Source organism: Micrasema longulum, unplaced genomic scaffold (assembly GCF_059751315.1).
Source record: "Micrasema longulum isolate JH-2025_06_02 unplaced genomic scaffold, ASM5975131v1 h1tg000984l, whole genome shotgun sequence".
NCBI lineage: Eukaryota > Metazoa > Arthropoda > Insecta > Trichoptera > Brachycentridae > Micrasema > Micrasema longulum.
In genome coordinates this window covers 747-22343 of record NW_028278174.1, presented here as the reverse complement: position 1 = coordinate 22343, position 21597 = coordinate 747, and the positions used below count along the sequence as shown (strand labels likewise).

At 30.1% G+C, this 21597-nt stretch overlaps 1 protein-coding gene across 1 annotated transcript; it reads left to right on the top strand.

The window, feature by feature from the left end:
- The first annotated feature begins 364 nt into the window (after nt 1-364).
- On the top strand, nt 365-21295 carry LOC148277757 (NBAS subunit of NRZ tethering complex-like). The gene is made up of 30 exons (XM_088232428.1): nt 365-584; nt 699-799; nt 878-1011; nt 2238-2371; nt 2471-2565; nt 2864-3041; nt 3270-3428; nt 3966-4211; nt 4561-4665; nt 5213-5305; nt 5892-6125; nt 6537-6662; nt 6753-6876; nt 6960-7102; nt 7468-7769; nt 9753-10071; nt 10665-10820; nt 10902-11038; nt 12174-12359; nt 14127-14229; nt 14313-14569; nt 16265-16377; nt 16458-16590; nt 17067-17315; nt 17800-17938; nt 18148-18263; nt 18615-18871; nt 19069-19286; nt 19367-19568; nt 21114-21295. Exons 1-29 carry the CDS (start codon nt 507-509, stop codon nt 19556-19558), a joined length of 4827 nt encoding a protein of 1608 aa, XP_088088554.1. The 5' UTR covers nt 365-506; the 3' UTR covers nt 19559-19568; nt 21114-21295.
- Nucleotides 21296-21597: the final 302 nt, after the last annotated feature.

Sequence of the window (21597 nt, the reverse complement as noted above, 5' to 3'; positions counted from 1 at the left end):
AGAATTGTTTTCAGAGGTAATACTATTTTTAAAAATTCTGTACTTTCACATTTCTCAAAAATAATCATTCGCTGTAAGTATTTTTTACATTTAATTGCGAGGCTTTGTATATTTTTGTCAATCAAAAGAAACATTGGATATCTACAGATAATAATAGTGTTAAGGAAGTTATGATTAATTATTACAGTAAATTAGATCAGAAATACATTACAGAAAAAAACTACTAAGTACTGTTCCTGCTGGTGTTGGTTTTTACGAATATAGTAGGTATTGGTTCCCACAAGAAATCGAAAGAGTAGTTTTTTTTTCATAAAAATAACGCATGGAGATCACTTGGCGACCACTGGATGATGTTTACATACTTATGAACGCAGCCCTGCCAGATCTGCCATTCTGTCAAATTGCTGTCAAAGTGTCCAACTCTGATTTGGATTTTATTTCTTAACTAGACTAATTCGGTCGCTCAATAAAATATAAATATTTTTTAACGTGTTCTTCACAATAAAATGTCAACTGTAAACAGAGACAGCATACTTTATGAACTATTTGTTTACGCCGAATGGAGACCTGATCCTGACTTTATAGTATGCACAATATTTATATAATTTTTGAATTCAAAATATTTCTTCCTATCAAATAAACACGTTCTTATGCATGTTTTGTGTTTTCTTTTTCTTTAATTGATTTATTTATTACAGAGGGGAGAAATAACACCAAAGAAAGTTTCCGGTCAATCTACGCTAGGATACTTAGTAAATTATTTAAAACCAGAACAATCTCTCCTAGAAAATATTTCGAGGTATGAATAGGAGTAAATTTCGTTGCTTGTTGTTTGAATAAATCAACAAGTACTATAAGTATTGTTTCATTGTTTTAGTTATATAAATCAACTGCAGCCCTGGCAGATATGTTTGGGTGATGATGGAAAAGTGGTCGCCGTTTTGCAAGACTCCGTTTTAGAAATCCGCACCAAACGAGGGAATTATTCTACAATTGTTGCTAGAGCAGGAGGTATGTTATGGGTATTCTATATACTGTGTTTTCTAAAGTAGCTTGTAAGACAAGTAAAAATCTATTGGTTGAGTTTTTACAATTTCTTCAAGTATGACGTATGAGACTTCTTAACTCGATGACCAATATAAGTACACCAATCTGGTTGCCGATACGCCAATTACTTAAAACATTTATAGTTTCAGATGCAGAAGTTTATCTTAGAATTTATTGATCGATTTCTATATCGAACAGGATAATGCTTCTAGTCGTCAAATGTTCAGAGCATTTTCCTACCATGCAAGAGGTTTAAGGTTTGATTCCTGACATGGTTAACATGAAATATTTATTTAACAGGGTGTTTTTACTCAATAATATTCCATAGTCCCAGGACTGGCATTTCAAGCTTAAGACTGATCATCTTACCTTCTTGTAACAATAATGATCAAGATACGCTAAGGTTTTTAAAAAAACTGTAATTTTGTACAATATTTTTTCACACTTGTATGAAAAAATATTATGATAAAGGCAATTTATGCCATTCATGTAAAAAAAGTCATTTTAAATCCGAATTCATTTCAACATGTCAATTTTTTTCTTCTTTTTTATATTTTTAATATTCTCTTAATTCTACTTGTCTTTTTATGCCGAGTTCCCACTAAATTAATAAGTGTCTTTGTGCTTTAAATAGTTTTATTGACATCTTTGATGATCATGCTAAATAAGTTATATGTCCCTTAATTTATTTTAAAATAAATTAAGACTTATTGTTTCTGACTGCGATACGCTCCCACTTGCTATTAAATGATGCTCACGCTTACACACACCTGAACACTTACTCCCACACAAATACACCTCTACACTTACTCTCATGCAAATACACATAAACACACCCCTGTGTTGTACCATAATTTAATATGTATGATTTTTATTTATAAATTTCGCTGGTCTGTCTTTAAATTGTATCTTTTTTATGTTATTATATCATTGTTGACTGTTTGTTTTTGAAAAATAAATAAATAAATAGAAGTCATTACACTTTGAAAATATGCCTGTAATAAAATGTATGTATATAATATATTTGGAAAGTTATGATAATATAATAATGTACATAATTATTTTCAACTTATTTTTTTCTCTCCTACAAATGCAATTATAATATTTTCTGTGAGATCTGATACCAGAAACATCAAGATATGAAACCATAGAATATTTGCAAGAAATCTTTTGATGTATTTTTTAATTAGTTCCCAGAGACCATTCTCCACAATGGAGGAAAATGGTATGGAGCCCGGATTGTTCCATGTTGGCGATTGCACACAGCAGTGGAATAGTTAGCTTTTATGATTTGATGGCCACCAATCTGTTTGATATTGCATCTGTGAGTTATTTCTTTATTCTATTTATGTAATGTCTAAATTAAACAAGTGTAATCAAGAAATGGAAAGCAATTTTAATTAATGTAATTTGTCTGTTACAGGATTGCTCACAACCTCCGGAAACAAAGTGTACTGACACTACTCATGCAGTAACGGGAATTATTTTCCTTACTTCAAGGGTGATTGATCGAAAATGGTAATACATTAATTTTTATTACGCCTGAGTTAAGTAATTCTAAATAAAGTATTTTGCATGCTCAAATGTACTTTATAAATCTAAAGTTAAGTTTATTAGATGTATCTAAATTTTATTTTGCTTCACACGTAATAACAGTCATGGATGCTACATATTTCTATTAACCAAGGCATTTTTTTATTGTGTATTTAAATGCATGTTTTTTATTTGAACAGTTTTGATTTTCTGAAGTTTTTAACAGCAGGACAACTTTTTAACAATTTGTCGTTATGCTTATCAACTATTATTTTTGTTTCAGGTCCTGCGAAGTCTTGATAGTTGACTATAAAGGTGCTTTAAGAAGCTTTTTTGTATCTCCAACTGATGGTTATATAGCTAATCATATATTTAATATAGATGGAGGCATAAGTACTATCACATATCATACGGCACACAACATGATCTTTGTAACTGGTTTACCATCGGCTCAAGGGAAGGTAAATTGTTATAATTTAATATTAAAATAAAACATTGATTTGACTGTAATAATACTTTTTTTTTTTTTTTTAAACAAAAATCGGACAATTGTTTTGCCTGGTTATAGTATAGAGTTCTATAAAATAAACGCCAACTTAATAAATAAATAAATAATTTTCATTAATAATACAGTGGATGTTTTCGAAACATTCCCGAGTTGTTCTTATAATTGATTCTTCTTTTTATAGGTATCCACCAAAGCAATTGATTATGGCCTCAGAGGTTGGCGGCTGTTGAATGATAGTCCATTTTATAAACTTGCAATAACTCTTGAAAGAGATGCACCATTGTCATTGGCATCATGGATATCTGCTTACCATTTGACATCTTGGAAGACATCGCAACAGGTTGTTTAAAATACCTAATGGTATTCTTATTTTGTTTTCTTTAAATTAATAAAGACAAAGAGGGGCTTCCGCCATACTGGGGGACCTTTGATTTGTTATGGTAATTGATTTATGACAATACTTTAAGTAAATATAAATTAGAAAATGGTTACTATAGTACTTGTTTTGGCCATTTTTTTATTTGAAATTCATAATTCTATGTATATAATAATGCTAGTCTTCAAAAAAGACTTATCTAACTCTTAGAAGAATTTGGAAATTTTCATGTATTCTTTTGCATGGTATCTATTACAGATTTCTCTAATATTAAAAAAAAAAAAAACGTATTCTACAATAATGGTATAATGTGGTAAATGATACATGCAAATTATGTACAGATCATTATGTTCCTTTTATAATATTTATACTTGTTTTAATATAAATATATTTGTTGAATGCACCGTTTTTGTATTACGTATGCTGATTTTGATCAACAACTTAATGAATTTAATTTAATTTTTCAATAATGTTTATCAAAAGGTGGTATTCTCATTTCAGAGTGTTATAACAAAAGCAGTCCCTTCGGCAAATGGTTCCTTTATAGCGTGCCTTCACATGAATGGTAGTGTGTCCATATGGCAACTTCCCAATTTAAGGTGCCATAAGATGTGGCCTTTACAATCTCAACCCAATTTCGATGTTCAAAGTACACTACTAGTAAATAGTAAACACAAAGTTTGGCCACCAGTAAGTCTAGAAATGTCGGAATTTTCGCCCATCGATATAAATTGGTGGACTTTAGAGGTAATTATAAATAGTTTTTTTTTATTTTAGTGTAATTTAAGGTAATTTTAACAATATTTACAAAAACAATTATAAAAATGTACATTCTTTTACACACATACATTTACATTTTGTAATATATTATGTTCATTTCTATAACATTAAATTGAAACATTATTTTGAAATACAAAGTTGAGTAAAAGAAATATATTGCCAGTTTATCAAACCAGGTTGCAATATATTATATTTTTTACCAAAATTCTAAAAGTAATGTGTTTTTGTTGTTTATGCAACACATAATTGTTTTATGTCTTAAAAGTATTATTTTATGAATATTTTTTTAATATATCTCAAACCAAATTTTTTGTAGGCTGTAATAATAACACGACTCAATGGCTCGGTAACCATTTGTTCAACATCAGATTTACATAATATGCTTGGTGACAGTCCAGAATTCCTTCAAGGACATCCTCAGGTAAGAATATCTCACAAGTATAAGATTTTCTGCACTCATAAATGGTTAAGCTTTATATTTAAATATGTTTCAACAGAGAGAACAATAAATTTAAATATGAATAACTCCCTAGGGAGGAAATCCAGCCAGTCTGCAAGCTTTTAGACATACTCAAACATTGTTGAATTAACTAGCTGGTAAAAGAAGTATAAAAATTGGAAAATTGTTTTCAAGCGTTGCCTAGTAGGTGATTTGGTTCTGCCGGATGAATCTCACCCACGTGATAAAGGTTTCAGCTCTTTTGCTTCACAACAGTCAACAGATGGAAGAGTTGAGGAAATGTGTATGTTCAAACATGGGCTGGATGGTGAATGTTACACAGTGTGTAAAGTGGCCACTTAAACCAGCCAATGACAGGTCATAAGCCCTGTAAATGCCTAGACTTCCATATTCCCTTCTCAAAAATGTTTTCCCCTTTCTGTTGAAATAAATTTAAATATGAATAACTCCATTTGGACATACTCAAACATTGTTGGGTTAAGCTTCATTTTACTTTTGGGTATTTCAGATTTCCAGTACCTTTGATAATGGTTTTCTGTCACTGGAGTGTGAAGCAATGTTAATATCAGCAAAGAAAATGAGGCGAAACTCGGACTCTAATGTAAGCTACAAAATGAACAATAACATTTTATCTATGTTTGAAATGAAAATGAGTAGTTATATAAAATAAAATGCTTTTTCTGTACTGAATCATATTTTTGAATGGGATTTTTTTAAGGAGTATGTAAAACTCATTCGCTTGCATGGTAATGAAAGGCAAAATATTTTATTTCAATTAACACTTTACATATCGTGGGGTAATTACTACAACTAGGTAACTTCAAAATCAGCATTTTCGAATTATCCACTATTAACACACTTTTGTATCTTCCTCCGTAAATGCTACAAATAGACAAGTCGTGATTCATTTGAATCATATTATGATGATTTGAATGCTTGACTTGTCTATTTGTAGCATTCGTAGAGGAGGATAAAAAAATGTGTTGTTAGTGGATAACTCACAAATGCTGATTTTGAAGTTACCTAGTCGTAGTAATTACCCTGCAATATTACTGCACACGATTGGATTTATTTAAGTGACATAAAATTTAACATCAGAGTTGGAAAATCAGGATGGATTCTAATTGGTTTCTAGGGATATTTATTTACATTCCTGTATTTAAAAATACAAAATAACATCTTTTCAGGATGACTCAAACAAAATTAAAGAAAATTTAGACAGCAATATCACAGGTGATTCGTCTGATGATGAAAAGATGTCTCTTGTTAAACGAAGCACCGAAATCATGAAGAGCGCCCTTTATATTGTAACAGACATGGAGAGATTTCAGCCAAAACCCAAGAAGCTCAACCTTTTGTCACGTGTTTACAGACTCCTTTGCTTGCGAAGTACTACTCCTGAAGATTTGTATTCTCGAAAGGTAATATTTAATCAGGGAATAATTACGGTTAAATTATCTTTCATACTCATATAACTAATTTTTGTTATTATTTTGAAAAAAATATGAATTGTCGCAATTATGTTTCATTTTCCTGGTCAGGTTTAGTTTTTTACTACATCATAATCATATCATGTTAAAACCACACCTTAACAATGTACTTTTCTTTCCTTCCTTGTGAAGTATTGGATTAATATGTTCTTTCTTATGCAGTAAATAGAAAATGTGGCAAATTACTTAAATAGTGTAAATTTTTGTTTTAAATTGAATTTTTTTCTATTTATGTCTTAAACATATTTAATATTTTAAGTGCACAGATAAAATATACTGAAATAATGTATTTAATAACAATTAATACAAAAATATTATCTCATTCAATATATTTTTATTTAGATTGAAAATGCAGACTTTTCTGAAGCCCTCGCTCTTGCTAATTCCTACAACTTGGATAAAGACCTAGTTTACCAACAACAATGGCGATCTTCTAAAGTTTCACATCAAAGCATCAATGATTATTTGGTAAATTGATCTACTTGCATATTATAATAGTGTTGGTCACAATTCATTTTTGAAAACTTATTTATATTAATGTTTTATATTATTTACCAGGGAAAAATATCTAAAAAAATGTGGGTCATACAGCAATGTTGCGATAGAGTTCCAGAAACATTACAAGCGGCTAAAGAGTTGTTAGAATTTGGTTTAGAAATCACCAATGAAGAAATTTTGAAAGGTAACATTTATGCGTTTTATTCATGAATTTGTAATAAATAAATGTAATATTGACATACCAACTAAACATAATTACATTTTTAGATTATGAGACCAAAGGTGGGAAAAGTTCAACTAAAAAAATGTTGAATAATTTATCCGTGACAGACTTAACAACACAAAAAAAAGAAATTCTGCAATTCAGACACACAATGTTGTTTTATTTTGATCGCTTGGAGATTTATAAGGTAAATTTTATAGTAAAGAATATTCATAGATTAAAGCTTTAGACCGTTTTGTAAATTTCAAATATTTTAATATGTGAATGTTTTTTTTTCTGCACAATAGATGCTTGTGGAGTTAAATACATAAAGTCTTTCCCTCTTTTATCTCGTACTTCTCGATATCTTACTATTGAAATTTTGAAAAATCGCTATGGGTTGCGTAAATGACTAAACGTAAATAATAAAATTCAAGTTATTATTGTCAAAAATCAAAACAAATTTTATTTGTAGTACTTACGTATTTTTCTTTACATCACTCTAACCAAAAATTGCATATTGTTTTTCAATAGCTATTTTTATCTTTATATTTATTATTGTAATGTTTCTAGGCTATAATTGATTGTGAATTTTGTACATACACAAGTGATGAATATGATCGGCTACGTATTAACAGCATCAAAACAAGTGCAATAGAATTTGCGAGAGAGGGAAGAGTTCGAGCCTTGAGCTGCCTCTGGCCTCATTTGTTTCAACTATCAGCTCGACTTCAAGTTCTTCAAAACCTTCCAGAAACCCTCGATCCGAAGGAGTACAAGTCATTGCTAATAATAACTAATACTACTGCCGATTCCCAATCAAAGGCAAATATCTCCCAAAGAGATAGTGATTGGTGTGAAAAAGATATTTTCAGGTACTTAAAACCCATAATTTATTATAAATGGGTAAAAATATTAGAGATAAATCTCACCTATTACAAGACAAATAATCAGTGACGCTATATTTTTTTAACTTTATTTATTTTTTATTTATTTACAATTTTAAAAAACCCGTCAGGGTTACATTAGAAATTTAATGTTGTCAAGTCATTTTATGTCTCGTCTAGTCTAGTTAGTTCAGTCATCATGTGCTTTTTCAGATTGATTTTAAATTTGTCTCCAGTAAGTGGTGCTTCATGAGATACTCAGTGGACGCCTTGATAGTCCGGCTCTTATGTCAGAGTTATCATTAAATGTCCCCGGCTACCGCACCCGTCACACGTCGAGCTCTCTATTTCATGTGCCAGCAGTTCGTACGAACTATGCCCAGAACTCTCCACTTATACGTTTTGCTAGTGAATATAATTTGAACTTTCCCCTTATTGATCCATTTGATTGTAAAAAAATAACATTTAAAATGCGCGTCTTAAAACATACTTTTTTGTCTTATACTTAGTTTCAATAATAAAGTTTTATTTTATTTTATTAAATTTTATCTCTATTTCTTAATATTTTATATATATTTATATTTTCGATACCTGTCACCCTCTTTCCAATATAACACCCACACACCCACCCTCTCACTCACTTACACTCACACAAACACACTAGTATGTATTGTACGTGTATTTAATGTATTTCTGTGGATATCTGTCATTGGTTTTATTCTCTGTATATGTTATTTGTTATATTTGTATTACATGTATTACTGTTGATATCCCCAATAAATAAAAAAATAAAAAAAGTTTTCAAGTAGTAAGGTAGTTCGTTGTAGTGTTTAAGTCCATTATGTAGTATTTTTGACTGTCCTGTGTTTGTCTTTGCTTTTTCAATATGATAGTGTTGTTGTTGTCTGGTGTTATATTTGTGTATGTCAGCATTTTTGACTAATATTATGTCGTCGTCTTGTATGTTTCCCAGCGTTATTTTGTGCACAATTTTTAAGGTCTCAATTTTAGTCAAGTAGTTTATGTCAAACTGGTGTGTTTTTTTGTACAGTTCAGTCGTAGAGGTCAGATAGGGTAGGTTGTATGTTAGTTTAAGAATTTTATTTTGTTGTCTTTGTATTCTTGTTATGTCTGTCTTGTTACCAGTTCCCCAGAAGGCGATCATGTAACTCAATTTACTTTTGACATAGGCTTCGTACATCATAATTTTTTCCTTTTTCGGTATAAAATCTTTAATTTTGTAGAAGAGGCTATGTAGTGATGCCATTACTTTAGTGAGTCCGTCTATGTGTTTTGTCCATTTTAATTGTCTGTCCATTGTGAGTCCTAGGTAAGTCATATGTTCTAGTTCTTTAAGAGTTTAGTTGTTTATTTTTATGTTCATGTTATGGTTCTTCTTTTGTGTTTGGAAATGTATTATATTGCATTTCTTGGCATTTAGTGTTAAGAAGTTTTTGTTTGTCCATTCTAATAGTAAACCAACCCTCCTTATTACTTATTACTAATAATAATAACACATTGAAAAAAACAAAGGTTATGCAATTTTTTTTTAATTTTAAAAAGGTTTACTGTAAACCAATATTTATTTATGTTTTCTTTTTATGGTTATGTTGGTAAACATGAATTATTATCTAATTATTTTAACGTCCGTTGAGGAATAAATGCAATGTCTACCCATTTCAGGTAAACTGATTTTTGACTAAAATATTATTCAATAGTTTTTGTTACACATTTTTTTAGTTTAATATGAATAATTTCATTTGTTTTACGTAGCTTTTTATGCATTTATATCTCAAAGTTTGACAATAAAAATCTGAGATTATGTGAATTGGGTAGGTAGGAAGAAATTGTCTTAAGGCAATATGCCCGCTCTCATATGTATATAAACTGTATATGTATAAAAAGTGTTAAATAAATAAATCATCATACTTTTGTAGTGCAATACAATACTTTGAAATGTTTCCATTTTAGTTCTATATGGACCAATAACTGGAATGAAGATGAGAGTTATGAATCTAACGATGGATCGGAGAATACTTTACCTCCAGTAAATTTAACTGATTGGTATATAAGTAGAGCCCGTGAGATTGAGATCTATTCGGGTTTTCCAAAATATGCATTGACATTAATACACCTAGCACAAGAGGGAAAAGTCCCAGGTCTGGAAACACTTAAATGCCTTCTAATGACTTTAATCACCCTGCTCTACGATGTTCAAGTTGAAGAAATGAGTCTTGCAAGATTAGAAGGTTGTTCTCGATTTCAAGTATCAAATTATTTGATGTCCAAGGTACGAATGAATTTATATTGTGTTTTTTTTTCTTTAACATTGTATAATCACCAAAAATGAAACCAATCAAATCATAAAAGAAGTCTTACTATTTACTTACTAAGTACACTCTCTAAACAAATTACCGCTTCTATTAGAAATTTGTTTGTACAATAATAATTACGCATCAAAAACATTACGGTATTTATTAATTCTTATATAAAATAAATTCATTCAGTGGAGTATAGCTATTAAAAAACTTAGCCAACTACCCCTAAAGTTAATGCGGTTAGAACTACATAAAACTAGAACCATATTCAATTGATTTGAAATATCGTCGTTGCGCTGGCAATATAAGTGTTTTTTTTAAGGATTTTTAATTTCTCGTTAAGATTGCATAATTTTCTTTCAACAAAATATACTTAAATATTTTTTCAAAATAAAATTGCCTATTTTTCCTTTTTGCCATCAATGAAAAAATATGTAAAAAAATCCATCATTGAAAGGTACATTGTTTAAATTATCTTCCTAATTAAAAAAAAAAAGTTACTTAACAGATATTGCCGGTACAACGACAATATTTATAATGTAATATGGTTTTTTAATTATTTCAGTCAACCGAGGAAAGTGTTATTGAAGATGTGCAGAATGTACTATTCCCATACTTAGAAAGATGTCAATCCATGTCTGATAATGATACTTTGAAAGAATCCCTCTTCAATGAATATGTTGTGAATGTGGCTAAAGAAAATTTGGCTCTTCCTATAATGGTATGGTTTTTTATTAATTTAGTTTGCTGTCATTATTGGACAGACAGATTTTTTTGTAATTATCAATGTATTTTTTTTTAGATTTTGAAAAATGCTTCAGTGTTACAACTTAACACAAAACAGTGTTTGGATTTAGTTAACGGCTGTTTGTTAGTGCAAGACTCTCTCGAGCAACTTCATTTATGCTTTAAAATGTTAGATGCTCTCCCCAAAGAAAGGTAATAATTTTTTTATACTGGTTCATTTCAGTACAGATACAGAAATAGTATTTTTGATAGTGAATATTTTTTTTGGTTTTTTTAAACTTATGTTGACTTTTTGTATGTTTCGCACCCCCAAATGTTTACTGTCGAAATTGGGCATTTTGCTGAAGAGCACAAACTTTTTAAAATGTATTACGTAATCCTTCTAACTGAATGTATATTGTTTTATCGAGAACTCAGCCATTTTAGAGAGGATCAATTTTTATGTTCCTGATGGTTATCTCCGACAGCGTCAGCACAGACTGTTTTACCTCCCGGCTTCCAGAACCAACCTGCATCTGGTTATGCTGATTGGAAGAGCAGTCAGGCAGCGAACATTATCACTTTGGAGATTGACATTTTTCACATCAGTGAAACTATGTTTAATAAGCAAATACTCTTGCTATTGGAAAGTATTATACCTTAATAATGTCAAACCATTGCTCAAGTATTCCTGGTCTGATATGTTGACCCAATACAATGGCTTAAATAATTTATGTTAATAACCAAAATAAATTAATTTAAAAAATGAAAATTGTCATACCTAGTGTTTTTTGTGGTATTTGCTCATTTGACTGTAAAAATATGAGAATAAAACTGTAGCATCACAATTACTGCAATTTTCATCTCTATATTTTACTCAATTGATTTCAAAGAATACGGAAGTTTGTGGTATATCTCACTCAAAAAAATCATAGATACATGAGTGTTCTAAGAAAGATAAGAAAAATGTTTTAACTGCATTCATAACTTAAAATAACCAAATTTAGACTTAAGGCAATGTATAGGTACTTTTGGGAATGCGATTTATTGCCTCATATATTTGACCAAACCGAAAAAAGATTATATTAATTAACTGTGTATTCAAATAATACAATTTACACATGTTTTAAGAGCTCATGTGAATGGTATTAAAATTTTAAAGTCATAAAACAAATGGTGGCACGTTCACTATTGCTACATATTATTATGTACATTTATACATTTGTGGGAAAGTGGTTTTTAAAAGATTTTTGGAGATAATGTTTTTATTTTTATTTACCAAATTCTTTTGATTGAGTTAACTATTTATAAGAATGACATTGCTAATGCCTGATGTATTATTTTTCAGTGATTCGAGTGTTGTTCCATCATATTTTGTGAGGGTTTTAGATGAATTAGAACGTTTCTTGAATGCTTGTTCTCTCCTCGACTCTCATGATGTGAGCATAACATTTTCTGAATTGAAAACACTTTCATTGGATCCCAAAGAAGTTATTTCTCTCCTAACTAAAATGTCCCGCAATGCATCAAACAGGTACATAGACATAATATATTGAAAATATATTTTAAACTACATAATTATAATATGTAAAAATAATAATAATCGAATAATGTTATCAGTATTTTTTTAAACTTTTAATGTATTCATTTTTTTTTCTTCTCTTTCACCATCTTAAAGTCAATATATTTAACTAATTTTCTCAAGTTTTTTTGTGAACTCATGAAAAATATCAAATTTACTTTCAAAACAAATCATCAAGCCATTTCTATGTAGGGGTAGACAAAAAGGATAGAACGCCACTTCACTTTATCTTTGCATACAGACCTTGCCTTCTACATTAACACATCTCATGTACAGGCTCTGATTATTTCAACTTTTAACATGTCCATCTTCAAATATATGTTGGATGTGATTATGCCATGTTTTTCTTGGTCTTCCTCGTTTTTTGCATCCATCAACATTTGCATTGTAAATCTTTTAGCGGTTCTGTCCATTAGTTCTACATGTTCAAATCAACGCAGCACTCCTTTATTGATTTTGTTGATAATGCTTATCTCAGGCTTATATGATACATAGATCTTGATATTTGTGTACCTATTGTGTACTCCCTTTTCACACATTCACCAGAGAGATTGCATTTCGACAGCATTTAGCCTACTTACATACTTGTTCTTCCAATTCCATACTTAAAGCTTGGCACCAGGACTCTGTTATGAACTCTTGATTTTGCCTCCTGCCACTTATTTATTTACCAAGGTTGATTTTAATGCGACATTCAGCCTGTTCCTGGCACCTTCCTTTTTATGTCCTTCTCAGTATTTCCATCCCTAGTAAACATACTTTCCAGATACACAATTTCTTCTACCTGTTTCAGAATACATCCATTCGCTCTCAGGTTTAGTCACACTTTTTAATTTAGTTATTTCTTTGAAAAAAACATCACAATTGATTAACATTAATCAGCCAATCACTCTTCTTGCATATATTGTAGACCTTTGTAGCCAAGAATCACGAAGTAAAAACACAATACAACTTTAGTGCGTAGCATTCTGGAGAGTGGTGCGGTGGTGTGGGGGGCTGAAGAAGCGACTTACTCACTAATGGTTGAGAGAACACAGAAGAAGTTCTTCGTTACCTATACATGAGAGAGTATGGATACTACCCATTGCAGTACCCATCATTGTACCTTTTAGGTATGCTTGGTATCAAAGAGAATTACCTTGCTTATGATGGCCTTTAAACTTCTGAATGGGTTGATTTACAATCCCAACATTATGTACCGAGCAACTATTTAAGAGCTAGGCAACATAGACCATTTGTTCTTCCAGAATGCAGGACAAATTTACCGTTGATGATGCCTGTGGGGAGAATGATTGGCCTGTTGAACAGCCTACCGAGAGAGGTGGATCTTTTCCAATCTGGGATTACCAGCTTTAGACTCTTCCTCTCTAACTATGTATCATAATGTGTATTAGTAACTTATTCGTCTTTGTTTAGTATTGTTTTCATGGACCTTAATAATCTTTTGTGCTTTTTTTAAATCATGTTTCTGTAGTTACCAAGTTATATAATTATGTACATTGTAATTGGCAGTAGTGCTGAACTCTACATTTAAATAAATAAATACATATAATACAATGTAAAAACTCTTATGCTGTTTTGATTTGTCAAATTTTACATATATATTTGATGTAATTTATTAAAGATAAATAATAAAACATTGATAGATTATTGTATCATTACCATCGTTTTGCGCTGTATATCTAAAAAAAATATATAATAATAATTTATTTTTTACAGAATTCCAAGCCTTACAACAGAAGAATGGAATGAACTGCTAGCAGATATTTTAGACTTACATACCAAAGTATTTTGCTGTGTTGATATTGAATTGTGTTACGAGGTAAAATTACCTAAAACATCACCTACATTAAACTGTCTTTATTAATCTGTATACGTATTGAATACCTTTTTTAATTTTTGTAGATATACGCTTCCTCACTCCTATTATCTGCCAATAAGACTAATATTAATGCCACTAGACAAGTTCTGACCTGCCAATCACACGGAGATAGTGCGGCCGAGTCTCATCCCATTCTGTCAAATAAATTAAGGCCGATTCATAGAATTAATGTATCCCAAAAAGTCCCATATGGTAAGAGTGTTGCTCTTATCTTAAAAGCAGCTACAGAATACTTTAATTCAGCATCAAGTATTTATGACACGTCACTGGAGTATTCTTGGTGAGTAGACAATTTTAGCAAAAATCCTTAAGGCTGTAGTCTCGTAAAAAGTAAAGAAATCATATAATTTAGCCTTTTTCAATCGCTGTTTTTTTCAAAATCGTGCATGTAGGAAACATGCATTAGATAAGTACGATCATTTTAAAGTTATGTCTGATAAAAAACTATACTTAAAAGTTTGATATAAATACATAATTACTTTTCGATTGGCAGATTAGGCCTCTTAAAATTTGGACCGTAGAATTAAGAATAGTCCAGAAACCGCAAACACACATCAAACAGAAGGCGACTAAACTACCCATAAATGAGTAGATTTACGTTTTGACCCATTAGTTTCTTTATAGACGTCGCTCAGTACGCAACTCCTGATTTGAATTCCACTATGCCATGTTGTGTCCTTTTAAAGTGTAGAAATACTGCTAGGATCTTAAAGAAAGAGAATGGTATCACATTTCATGTGTGATTAGCAAACAAATGTTTAAGTAGCAAATGCATTACTTAAAAATTGAATTATTTTTCCATCTGTCAGATTGCCAAAGAAACAAAATGGAAATTTCGTTAGTGTAGCCAGGGTAGTAAATTTTTTTACTCTACTTTGCTCATCTTATAAGAGAAATAATGAAAAATAGACCTCGGATTAAACAACTCTGTTTTGGACATTTGACCGACATTATCTTCAAAACATCAAATATTATTTAACATGATATAAAATATCTGTTTTATGTAAAATAAAATTTGTTTTATATTTTATGTTTAAAGTTCGTTAATTCAATTACTCTTATTATGTGACCCTTTACTTATCTACTCTGTTGTGTCAATCAATATTTCCGCGTTCACAGTAAAATTTTAGAGAAATTAACAGATTGCTTTTATTTTTACCTTACATTTGTGTTATGATTTTTTTTCCCACCGTGCAACATTACGCGGCGACATCACGAATGCGCGCGGCGAAAGTAGGGCATAGCGGGGGAATTATTGAACACAGTCCGATGTATTCAAATATGTTTCTACGCTCCTACTGAACTATTCTTAATTCTATGTTTATACCTATGACATCTGTTGTTTTCCTAATATCTATTTGTATTTAAACCGCATTTTTGAGTTAACCACTAAAAACACAATTTTGTATCCTTCTCCATGAATGCTACAAATGAACAAGTCGTGCATTCAAATCATCATAATATTATTTGAACGCATCATGACTACCTAGTACCTGGTACATTAATTCTCATATAAAGGCTTTGTATTTAAGTAAAATTTGTTGAAATAATTTAAATATAATATAATTTTAAAAAATAACTTTTGCAACAAAATCTTAATTTTTAATTTTTCAGAAGCATTTTAAATTATATAAATTTTGTGGTGTTTTTCATTAATTCTACATAAAATTATGCCTTCAATAATTGTTTTAAAAAAATAAAACAGTTAAAATATTGTAGTTAATTAAGTTTTTAATTTCTCCAGTATGTTTTTAGCCAAATATAAAAGCGTATATCAGCCGTCGAATATCGTTCAAATTTTGCTAAAAACATACTGTAGAAATGAAATATTTGTAAATGTGTAGTTAGATACCGTAAGTGAAGTCAGCAAAAACAATGTACGATAAAAGTAAAATTTTAATTATCTTACTTATTTTATAAAAAGTTTCACTATTTTTTATTAATCCATAATTTTACTCGTCTTTTATTTTCAAAGGGCATGCTTGCAATTAATTAAAGAAGACAATAACGAAGTTCAAGAAGAGAAGGATCTTATTTCTGCTCTCAGAATAATCCAAGAATATGAACTAAGCATTCTTCCTATCCAAGGTATTTTTCATTTTTATCTTATACTTGTTTGACGGGTTACCTTTGGTTTTGAAAAATAAATTAGTTATCTTTTCTTTTAGTGCGCATGTATACTCCGAAAATTGCTCTAATTGAAGATTGCTTAAATTCTAATAACAAGGCTCACAAATCTGTAGAAAAACTGCTTCAGCTAGCCAGATTGCTTAGAATATCCATGGATGATGAAATTAAAAGGTAAACCACAGATAATGCATACATAATACATAACCTACACCATAAATTGTTTATTTGAGTTTCGAGAGTGAAGTTTTTTTCTTCATAATTTAGTTAGAATAATCTAATCTGATGTGTGAGTGCCTTCTAGGTGAGGGGGATCTCAATGACATTTTCCCTTACCGCCGTGCAGCTCTATTATCATGACAATTTTACTCGATCCATCTAATTAATATTCTCAAACTCCAATAAGAATTCCTGAAAATTCATGCTGATGTCCATCTATCCAAAACATGACGTTGAAAATACACCAATATTTTTTAAATATAAAAAAAAACAGTCTTCTTGCTTCATTAAATATCTAAATAATTGTCTTTATTTAATTAATGAAAAAAAACACATGTTTTTGATGGCATAAATTTTATTTATTATCTATTGTTTTTTTAATTTTATCATTAAGTGGAGTTAAATATGTAATTATGTGTATGTGTATGCAGAAAGGTGATGATTTTGTCACTATGTGCTGAGAAAGCTGCGGATAATGAAGATTTTGAAAATGCGGGGGTCCTATGTGGACAGCTTGTGATCGTGGGAGGGGGCTGTCAAGCGGGGGCTGAGGCGGAGCGGGCGGCTCGTCGACTGGGGGCAGAGCCTCGCCTTCTACAGCCTGTACTCAGGAGGGACCTTCTTAACCTGGCCATATTGCACTGCCATGCTCAGCATCTTGAAAACCTCTTACAGATGAGGTATGTTACTCTCTATTTATAAAAATATCGAAAGGCCAAAGTTGCAAAAATTCTTCGACAGTTTTGACAGCAAATTAAAAAAATGTGTGATAAGACCAGATATTTCTGGGCAAATAATTTTCAAGTTTTTGGGACCAAAAATATTTTATGTATTGCTTTAACATTGTAAAACCACGGCCCGCGTTCAATAATTTATTATATTTGTTAATAGATTATTACTAAGCCATAAGATTCATAACTTTGGCATTGACCCAATGATACAATAGATGTAAAAAAAAACATTTTGCTTTCAATAAAATTTGGAACATACTCGAAAATAATGTTCTTTTTTCTAGTGTAGGTTATTTCAAAACTTGTTTATTTCTCACCATGAAGAATATAGCTGCAAAAAAATATATTCAAAGACTTTAAAATTTACAAATCATTTTATGTATACCTACCAAATGAAAATTTGAAGGCAATTCATAGTGAAATATTTTTTCAGGTCATTTGTGGAAGCTGAAATGTTACAATGGGAAATGAATAATTTGGTGAATTTAACCAGTAAATTCAGTGCTAAACAAGTTAATTTACAAGATAGTATAGAATCAACGGACGAAGATTATGTTGAAGCATTAACATCAGTAAGTATTTTTTATAAAATAATATAATGATTAGCCTCATTAGTCATGAATAAAAATGGAAATGTCTAATACTTTATACCAGCCAATGTATTGTTTATTTAACATTTTTTAAATTGTGGAGATTTAAAAAATTCATCACCAGGTCATTTATATTTAAATAAAACATGATTTTCGTTTCTCGGTAAGTGTAATGATTTTTTTTTTTTCAGCCATTAACAGAAAATAAAGGAATAATTGCAGCCACAAATGTGATGGAGAAATATTTACACAAACCATTCATGGCATTTAGTGACAAAAACTCGTGGAGAGAGGCTCTGAATATGGCGTAATTATTTAATGTTCATTTTTATTTATTTATAGAATAGAAAGTGATTTATCAGATTTCCTACACAAAATCAAATTTATTGAATTGAAAAAGAAATGGAATAAATCAGTCAACCATATTTTTTTCTTTTTAAATGGTACTATTAAAATTTTTAGTTACATGGAATCTTTACTTACATATCGTGGGGAATTACTACAACTAGTCAATTGTAAAATCGGGATTTTTGAGTTACCCACTTCTTTCTTCTTCTTCGGCCTTATTCTCTCCACTGCTGGATAAAGGCCTCATCCAAACGTCTCCATTCTTTCCTCTCACCCTATAATCTGATAATGATAATTTTTAATATTTTAGTTGGATAAATGAGAAAAATGAACCAGATTCTACCGAGGAAAATATCCAAAGTTTAGAAGATACAACAATATCATGTCACTTATTCTATTCATCCTTGCACAAAAATCCACAAATTTCCAATTTCTCTACAAGTTATGATAAATTTTCTACTCCTGATACTTCCGATAAGCAGCTTGTTCTACTACAAGCCTTAATGAGGAATAACTTGCTCCAGGATAGTTTCAACTATGGTAGTGTAGAAACTAAAATTGATGAAGGTATGTATAACTCTAACAGTAGTTTATTTACATAATTAATTGGGTTAATTTATGATAGAATAAATTTTTTATTTATAAAAGATGCTCACAGTTGATATTATAGAAGATCAAAAACTATGGCACGATGATAAATTATCTTAATATTTTTATATTTAGTGAAGTTTATATGTTTTGAGCATGATAATTTATTTTTTCAGTGCTAATTGAGTGTGCTGAGCATATTCTAGCAGAAGACACAGCTTTATTCATATCCCAATTACTTTGTGGCACTTGCCACTCGGTATTTAAAGAAAATTCTCTGAACGTTCCACTGGATTGTAGTTCAATTAATGGAATATTGTACTTCTATGCACTTTTAAATTACATGGAAATGAATAATCTACCTGATGGCGCATTTTTTCTTTCTCCTGCAAAGGTGAGAATTAATAATAATTTTATACATATGTCTTTTATTGTTAACTATCAAATACATTTTATCATTGGTTATTTTTTTAGCTCGTATCCGATATGATAAAATCAGTTGAAAAAGTGTCATCTGATTCCCTGAACGATTCCAAAAGGGGATTTTTAAAGTGCCGTGAAAAATATATGGAGCTTTTAGAAGGAGAAAAACTTAATCACATGAACTGCGTCTGGATGTTAAACGTTTTATTAATGACAGCTCGTATAAAAAAGCTGCAATTATAAATTTAGCAAGGTAAGTCTCTCACGCAGCTTATTATTTTTTCTCTTTTTCAAAGTTGTTCTAGATTTGATTTTGTACATTTGAGCATTCACAATGAGAACTTCGTAAATACTGTGATCAAAACTTCACCTCCACAAGACCTGTTACCGGTGAGTTTACCTCGATCATTCCTATATATTAAGTGTTTAGAAAAAGCCAGTTCAGCATTGTCAATGTTGTTGTTCAACCATGTTTTTGTTAATGAATAAATGCCAAATCCGTTGTTAATAATGCCGTTTTAAGTTATTGTAGCTTTGTTCTAATGCCCCTTACATTTTGATAGTAGAGTTTAATTGAATGTCATTTTTAGTTAAAAAATCTCACCATTTGCTTTTCTACTGCCGAGTTCATTATGTAGCTCGATAAGCTGTTTTATTTGGAGCGAAGACTGATTTAATAGATTTTTCCTACTCAATAGTAGTTGTGACCATTTGGAGTCTAAAAAATCAACATTAATAGCTCAAGGGCTCTTTTCAGTACTTCCATGTCGGTATATTTAATTTCTTGACCTGTAACAGAGTTATCAAGCGTAGACAGGATTTTTTAATAGTAGAATCTTCCTCCTGAATAGCTGTACCCGGGTTGTAGACTGATTCTCAAGTAAGTTACATGACAAAAAGACTTGACTTATTAGCTCCATATGTTTATATTTAATATTTAGTAGACACTTAAAACAAAGAAGGATAAGACTCATTAGTAAATTATACCTTCACAAAGAAGCTTGTATATTTTTGAAACCGGTCGGTAGAAATAAAAAAAAAATTAGTTAAAAACTAAGTTGTTTTATTATTATTTGTAAAACAAAGTAGGATAAGACTCATTAGTAAATTATACCTTCACAAAGAAGCTTGTATATTTTTGAAACCGGTCGGTAGAAATAAAAAAAAATTAGTTAAAAACTAAGTTGTTTTATTATTATTTGTACTTCATTTTGTTTTAGAGAACTTTCAAATACAATGACAAAGAAAACAATAAAAATAACCCCAAAATCAACGTTATGGGTTCGCTATATACTTATGAAAAATGATCTCTTTCCCATTATATTTATTTATTTATTTATTTATATACGGCATTTCTGCCATTTACATATATGTGGTATAAAGAGTGCTTAGAAATAAAAATGTTAAAAAAAAAAATCGAGTGTGAAATATTAATATACTCGTACTGTACACATTATTAATTACCTGAAATACATACATATTTTAAAGAAATTATACAATAACAAAATACATTAATCAATCAAATTATAACTATTCCAACCCAATCTTCTGAAGATGATTTGCTCTTTTTGATAAAAATATGTTGGTCACTTTATTTTTTAAGTTAGGCAGAGATAAACTAAATATATCAAAATGTGATGCATATTCATTCCCGGTATTCTGTAATCTAACAATAGGTGAGTTATATTGAGCTACCGTTCGAGAATTTTGACAATAAAAAGTATGTAAAGTTTTTTTGAAAAGGTTGAATAAAAGGTGCATATTAATATTAAATATGTTTTCTTATTTGTTATTTTAGGACAGGAATAATGGATAGGTTTAAAAAAAGCATTAGATTTGGCAAATTAAGTATGATATTGAAATAGAGGAAGTAGTTTTGGCTCACGTTTGCCACGTTTTACAAAATAATTTAGAAATTGGATTTTCAGAGTGCAATACTTTATTATCCCAATCAAATTTACTGCGATATCTAAAAAAAAACCCGGACTCTGTTATCAAAAGGTATGTACTTTCACATTTTCTAATGTTTGCCATGTGTGAATGGAATGAGCTGACAATATAAATAATTTTACGTTTGATTCTTGCAGTTTAAATAATGAAGTTTGGACATCAATCAGCGGAAATGATTTTCAAGCATTGATTTCATATTTTAATGTGATTAATAATATAAGTAATAGCTACACTATGAACAGACTCACTGCTAAAGATCACATTAAATTAATTAAAAAGTTAAATCAGTTTGTTCAAGTAAGTGTTCTATTTTATTTAAATATTTTTTTATG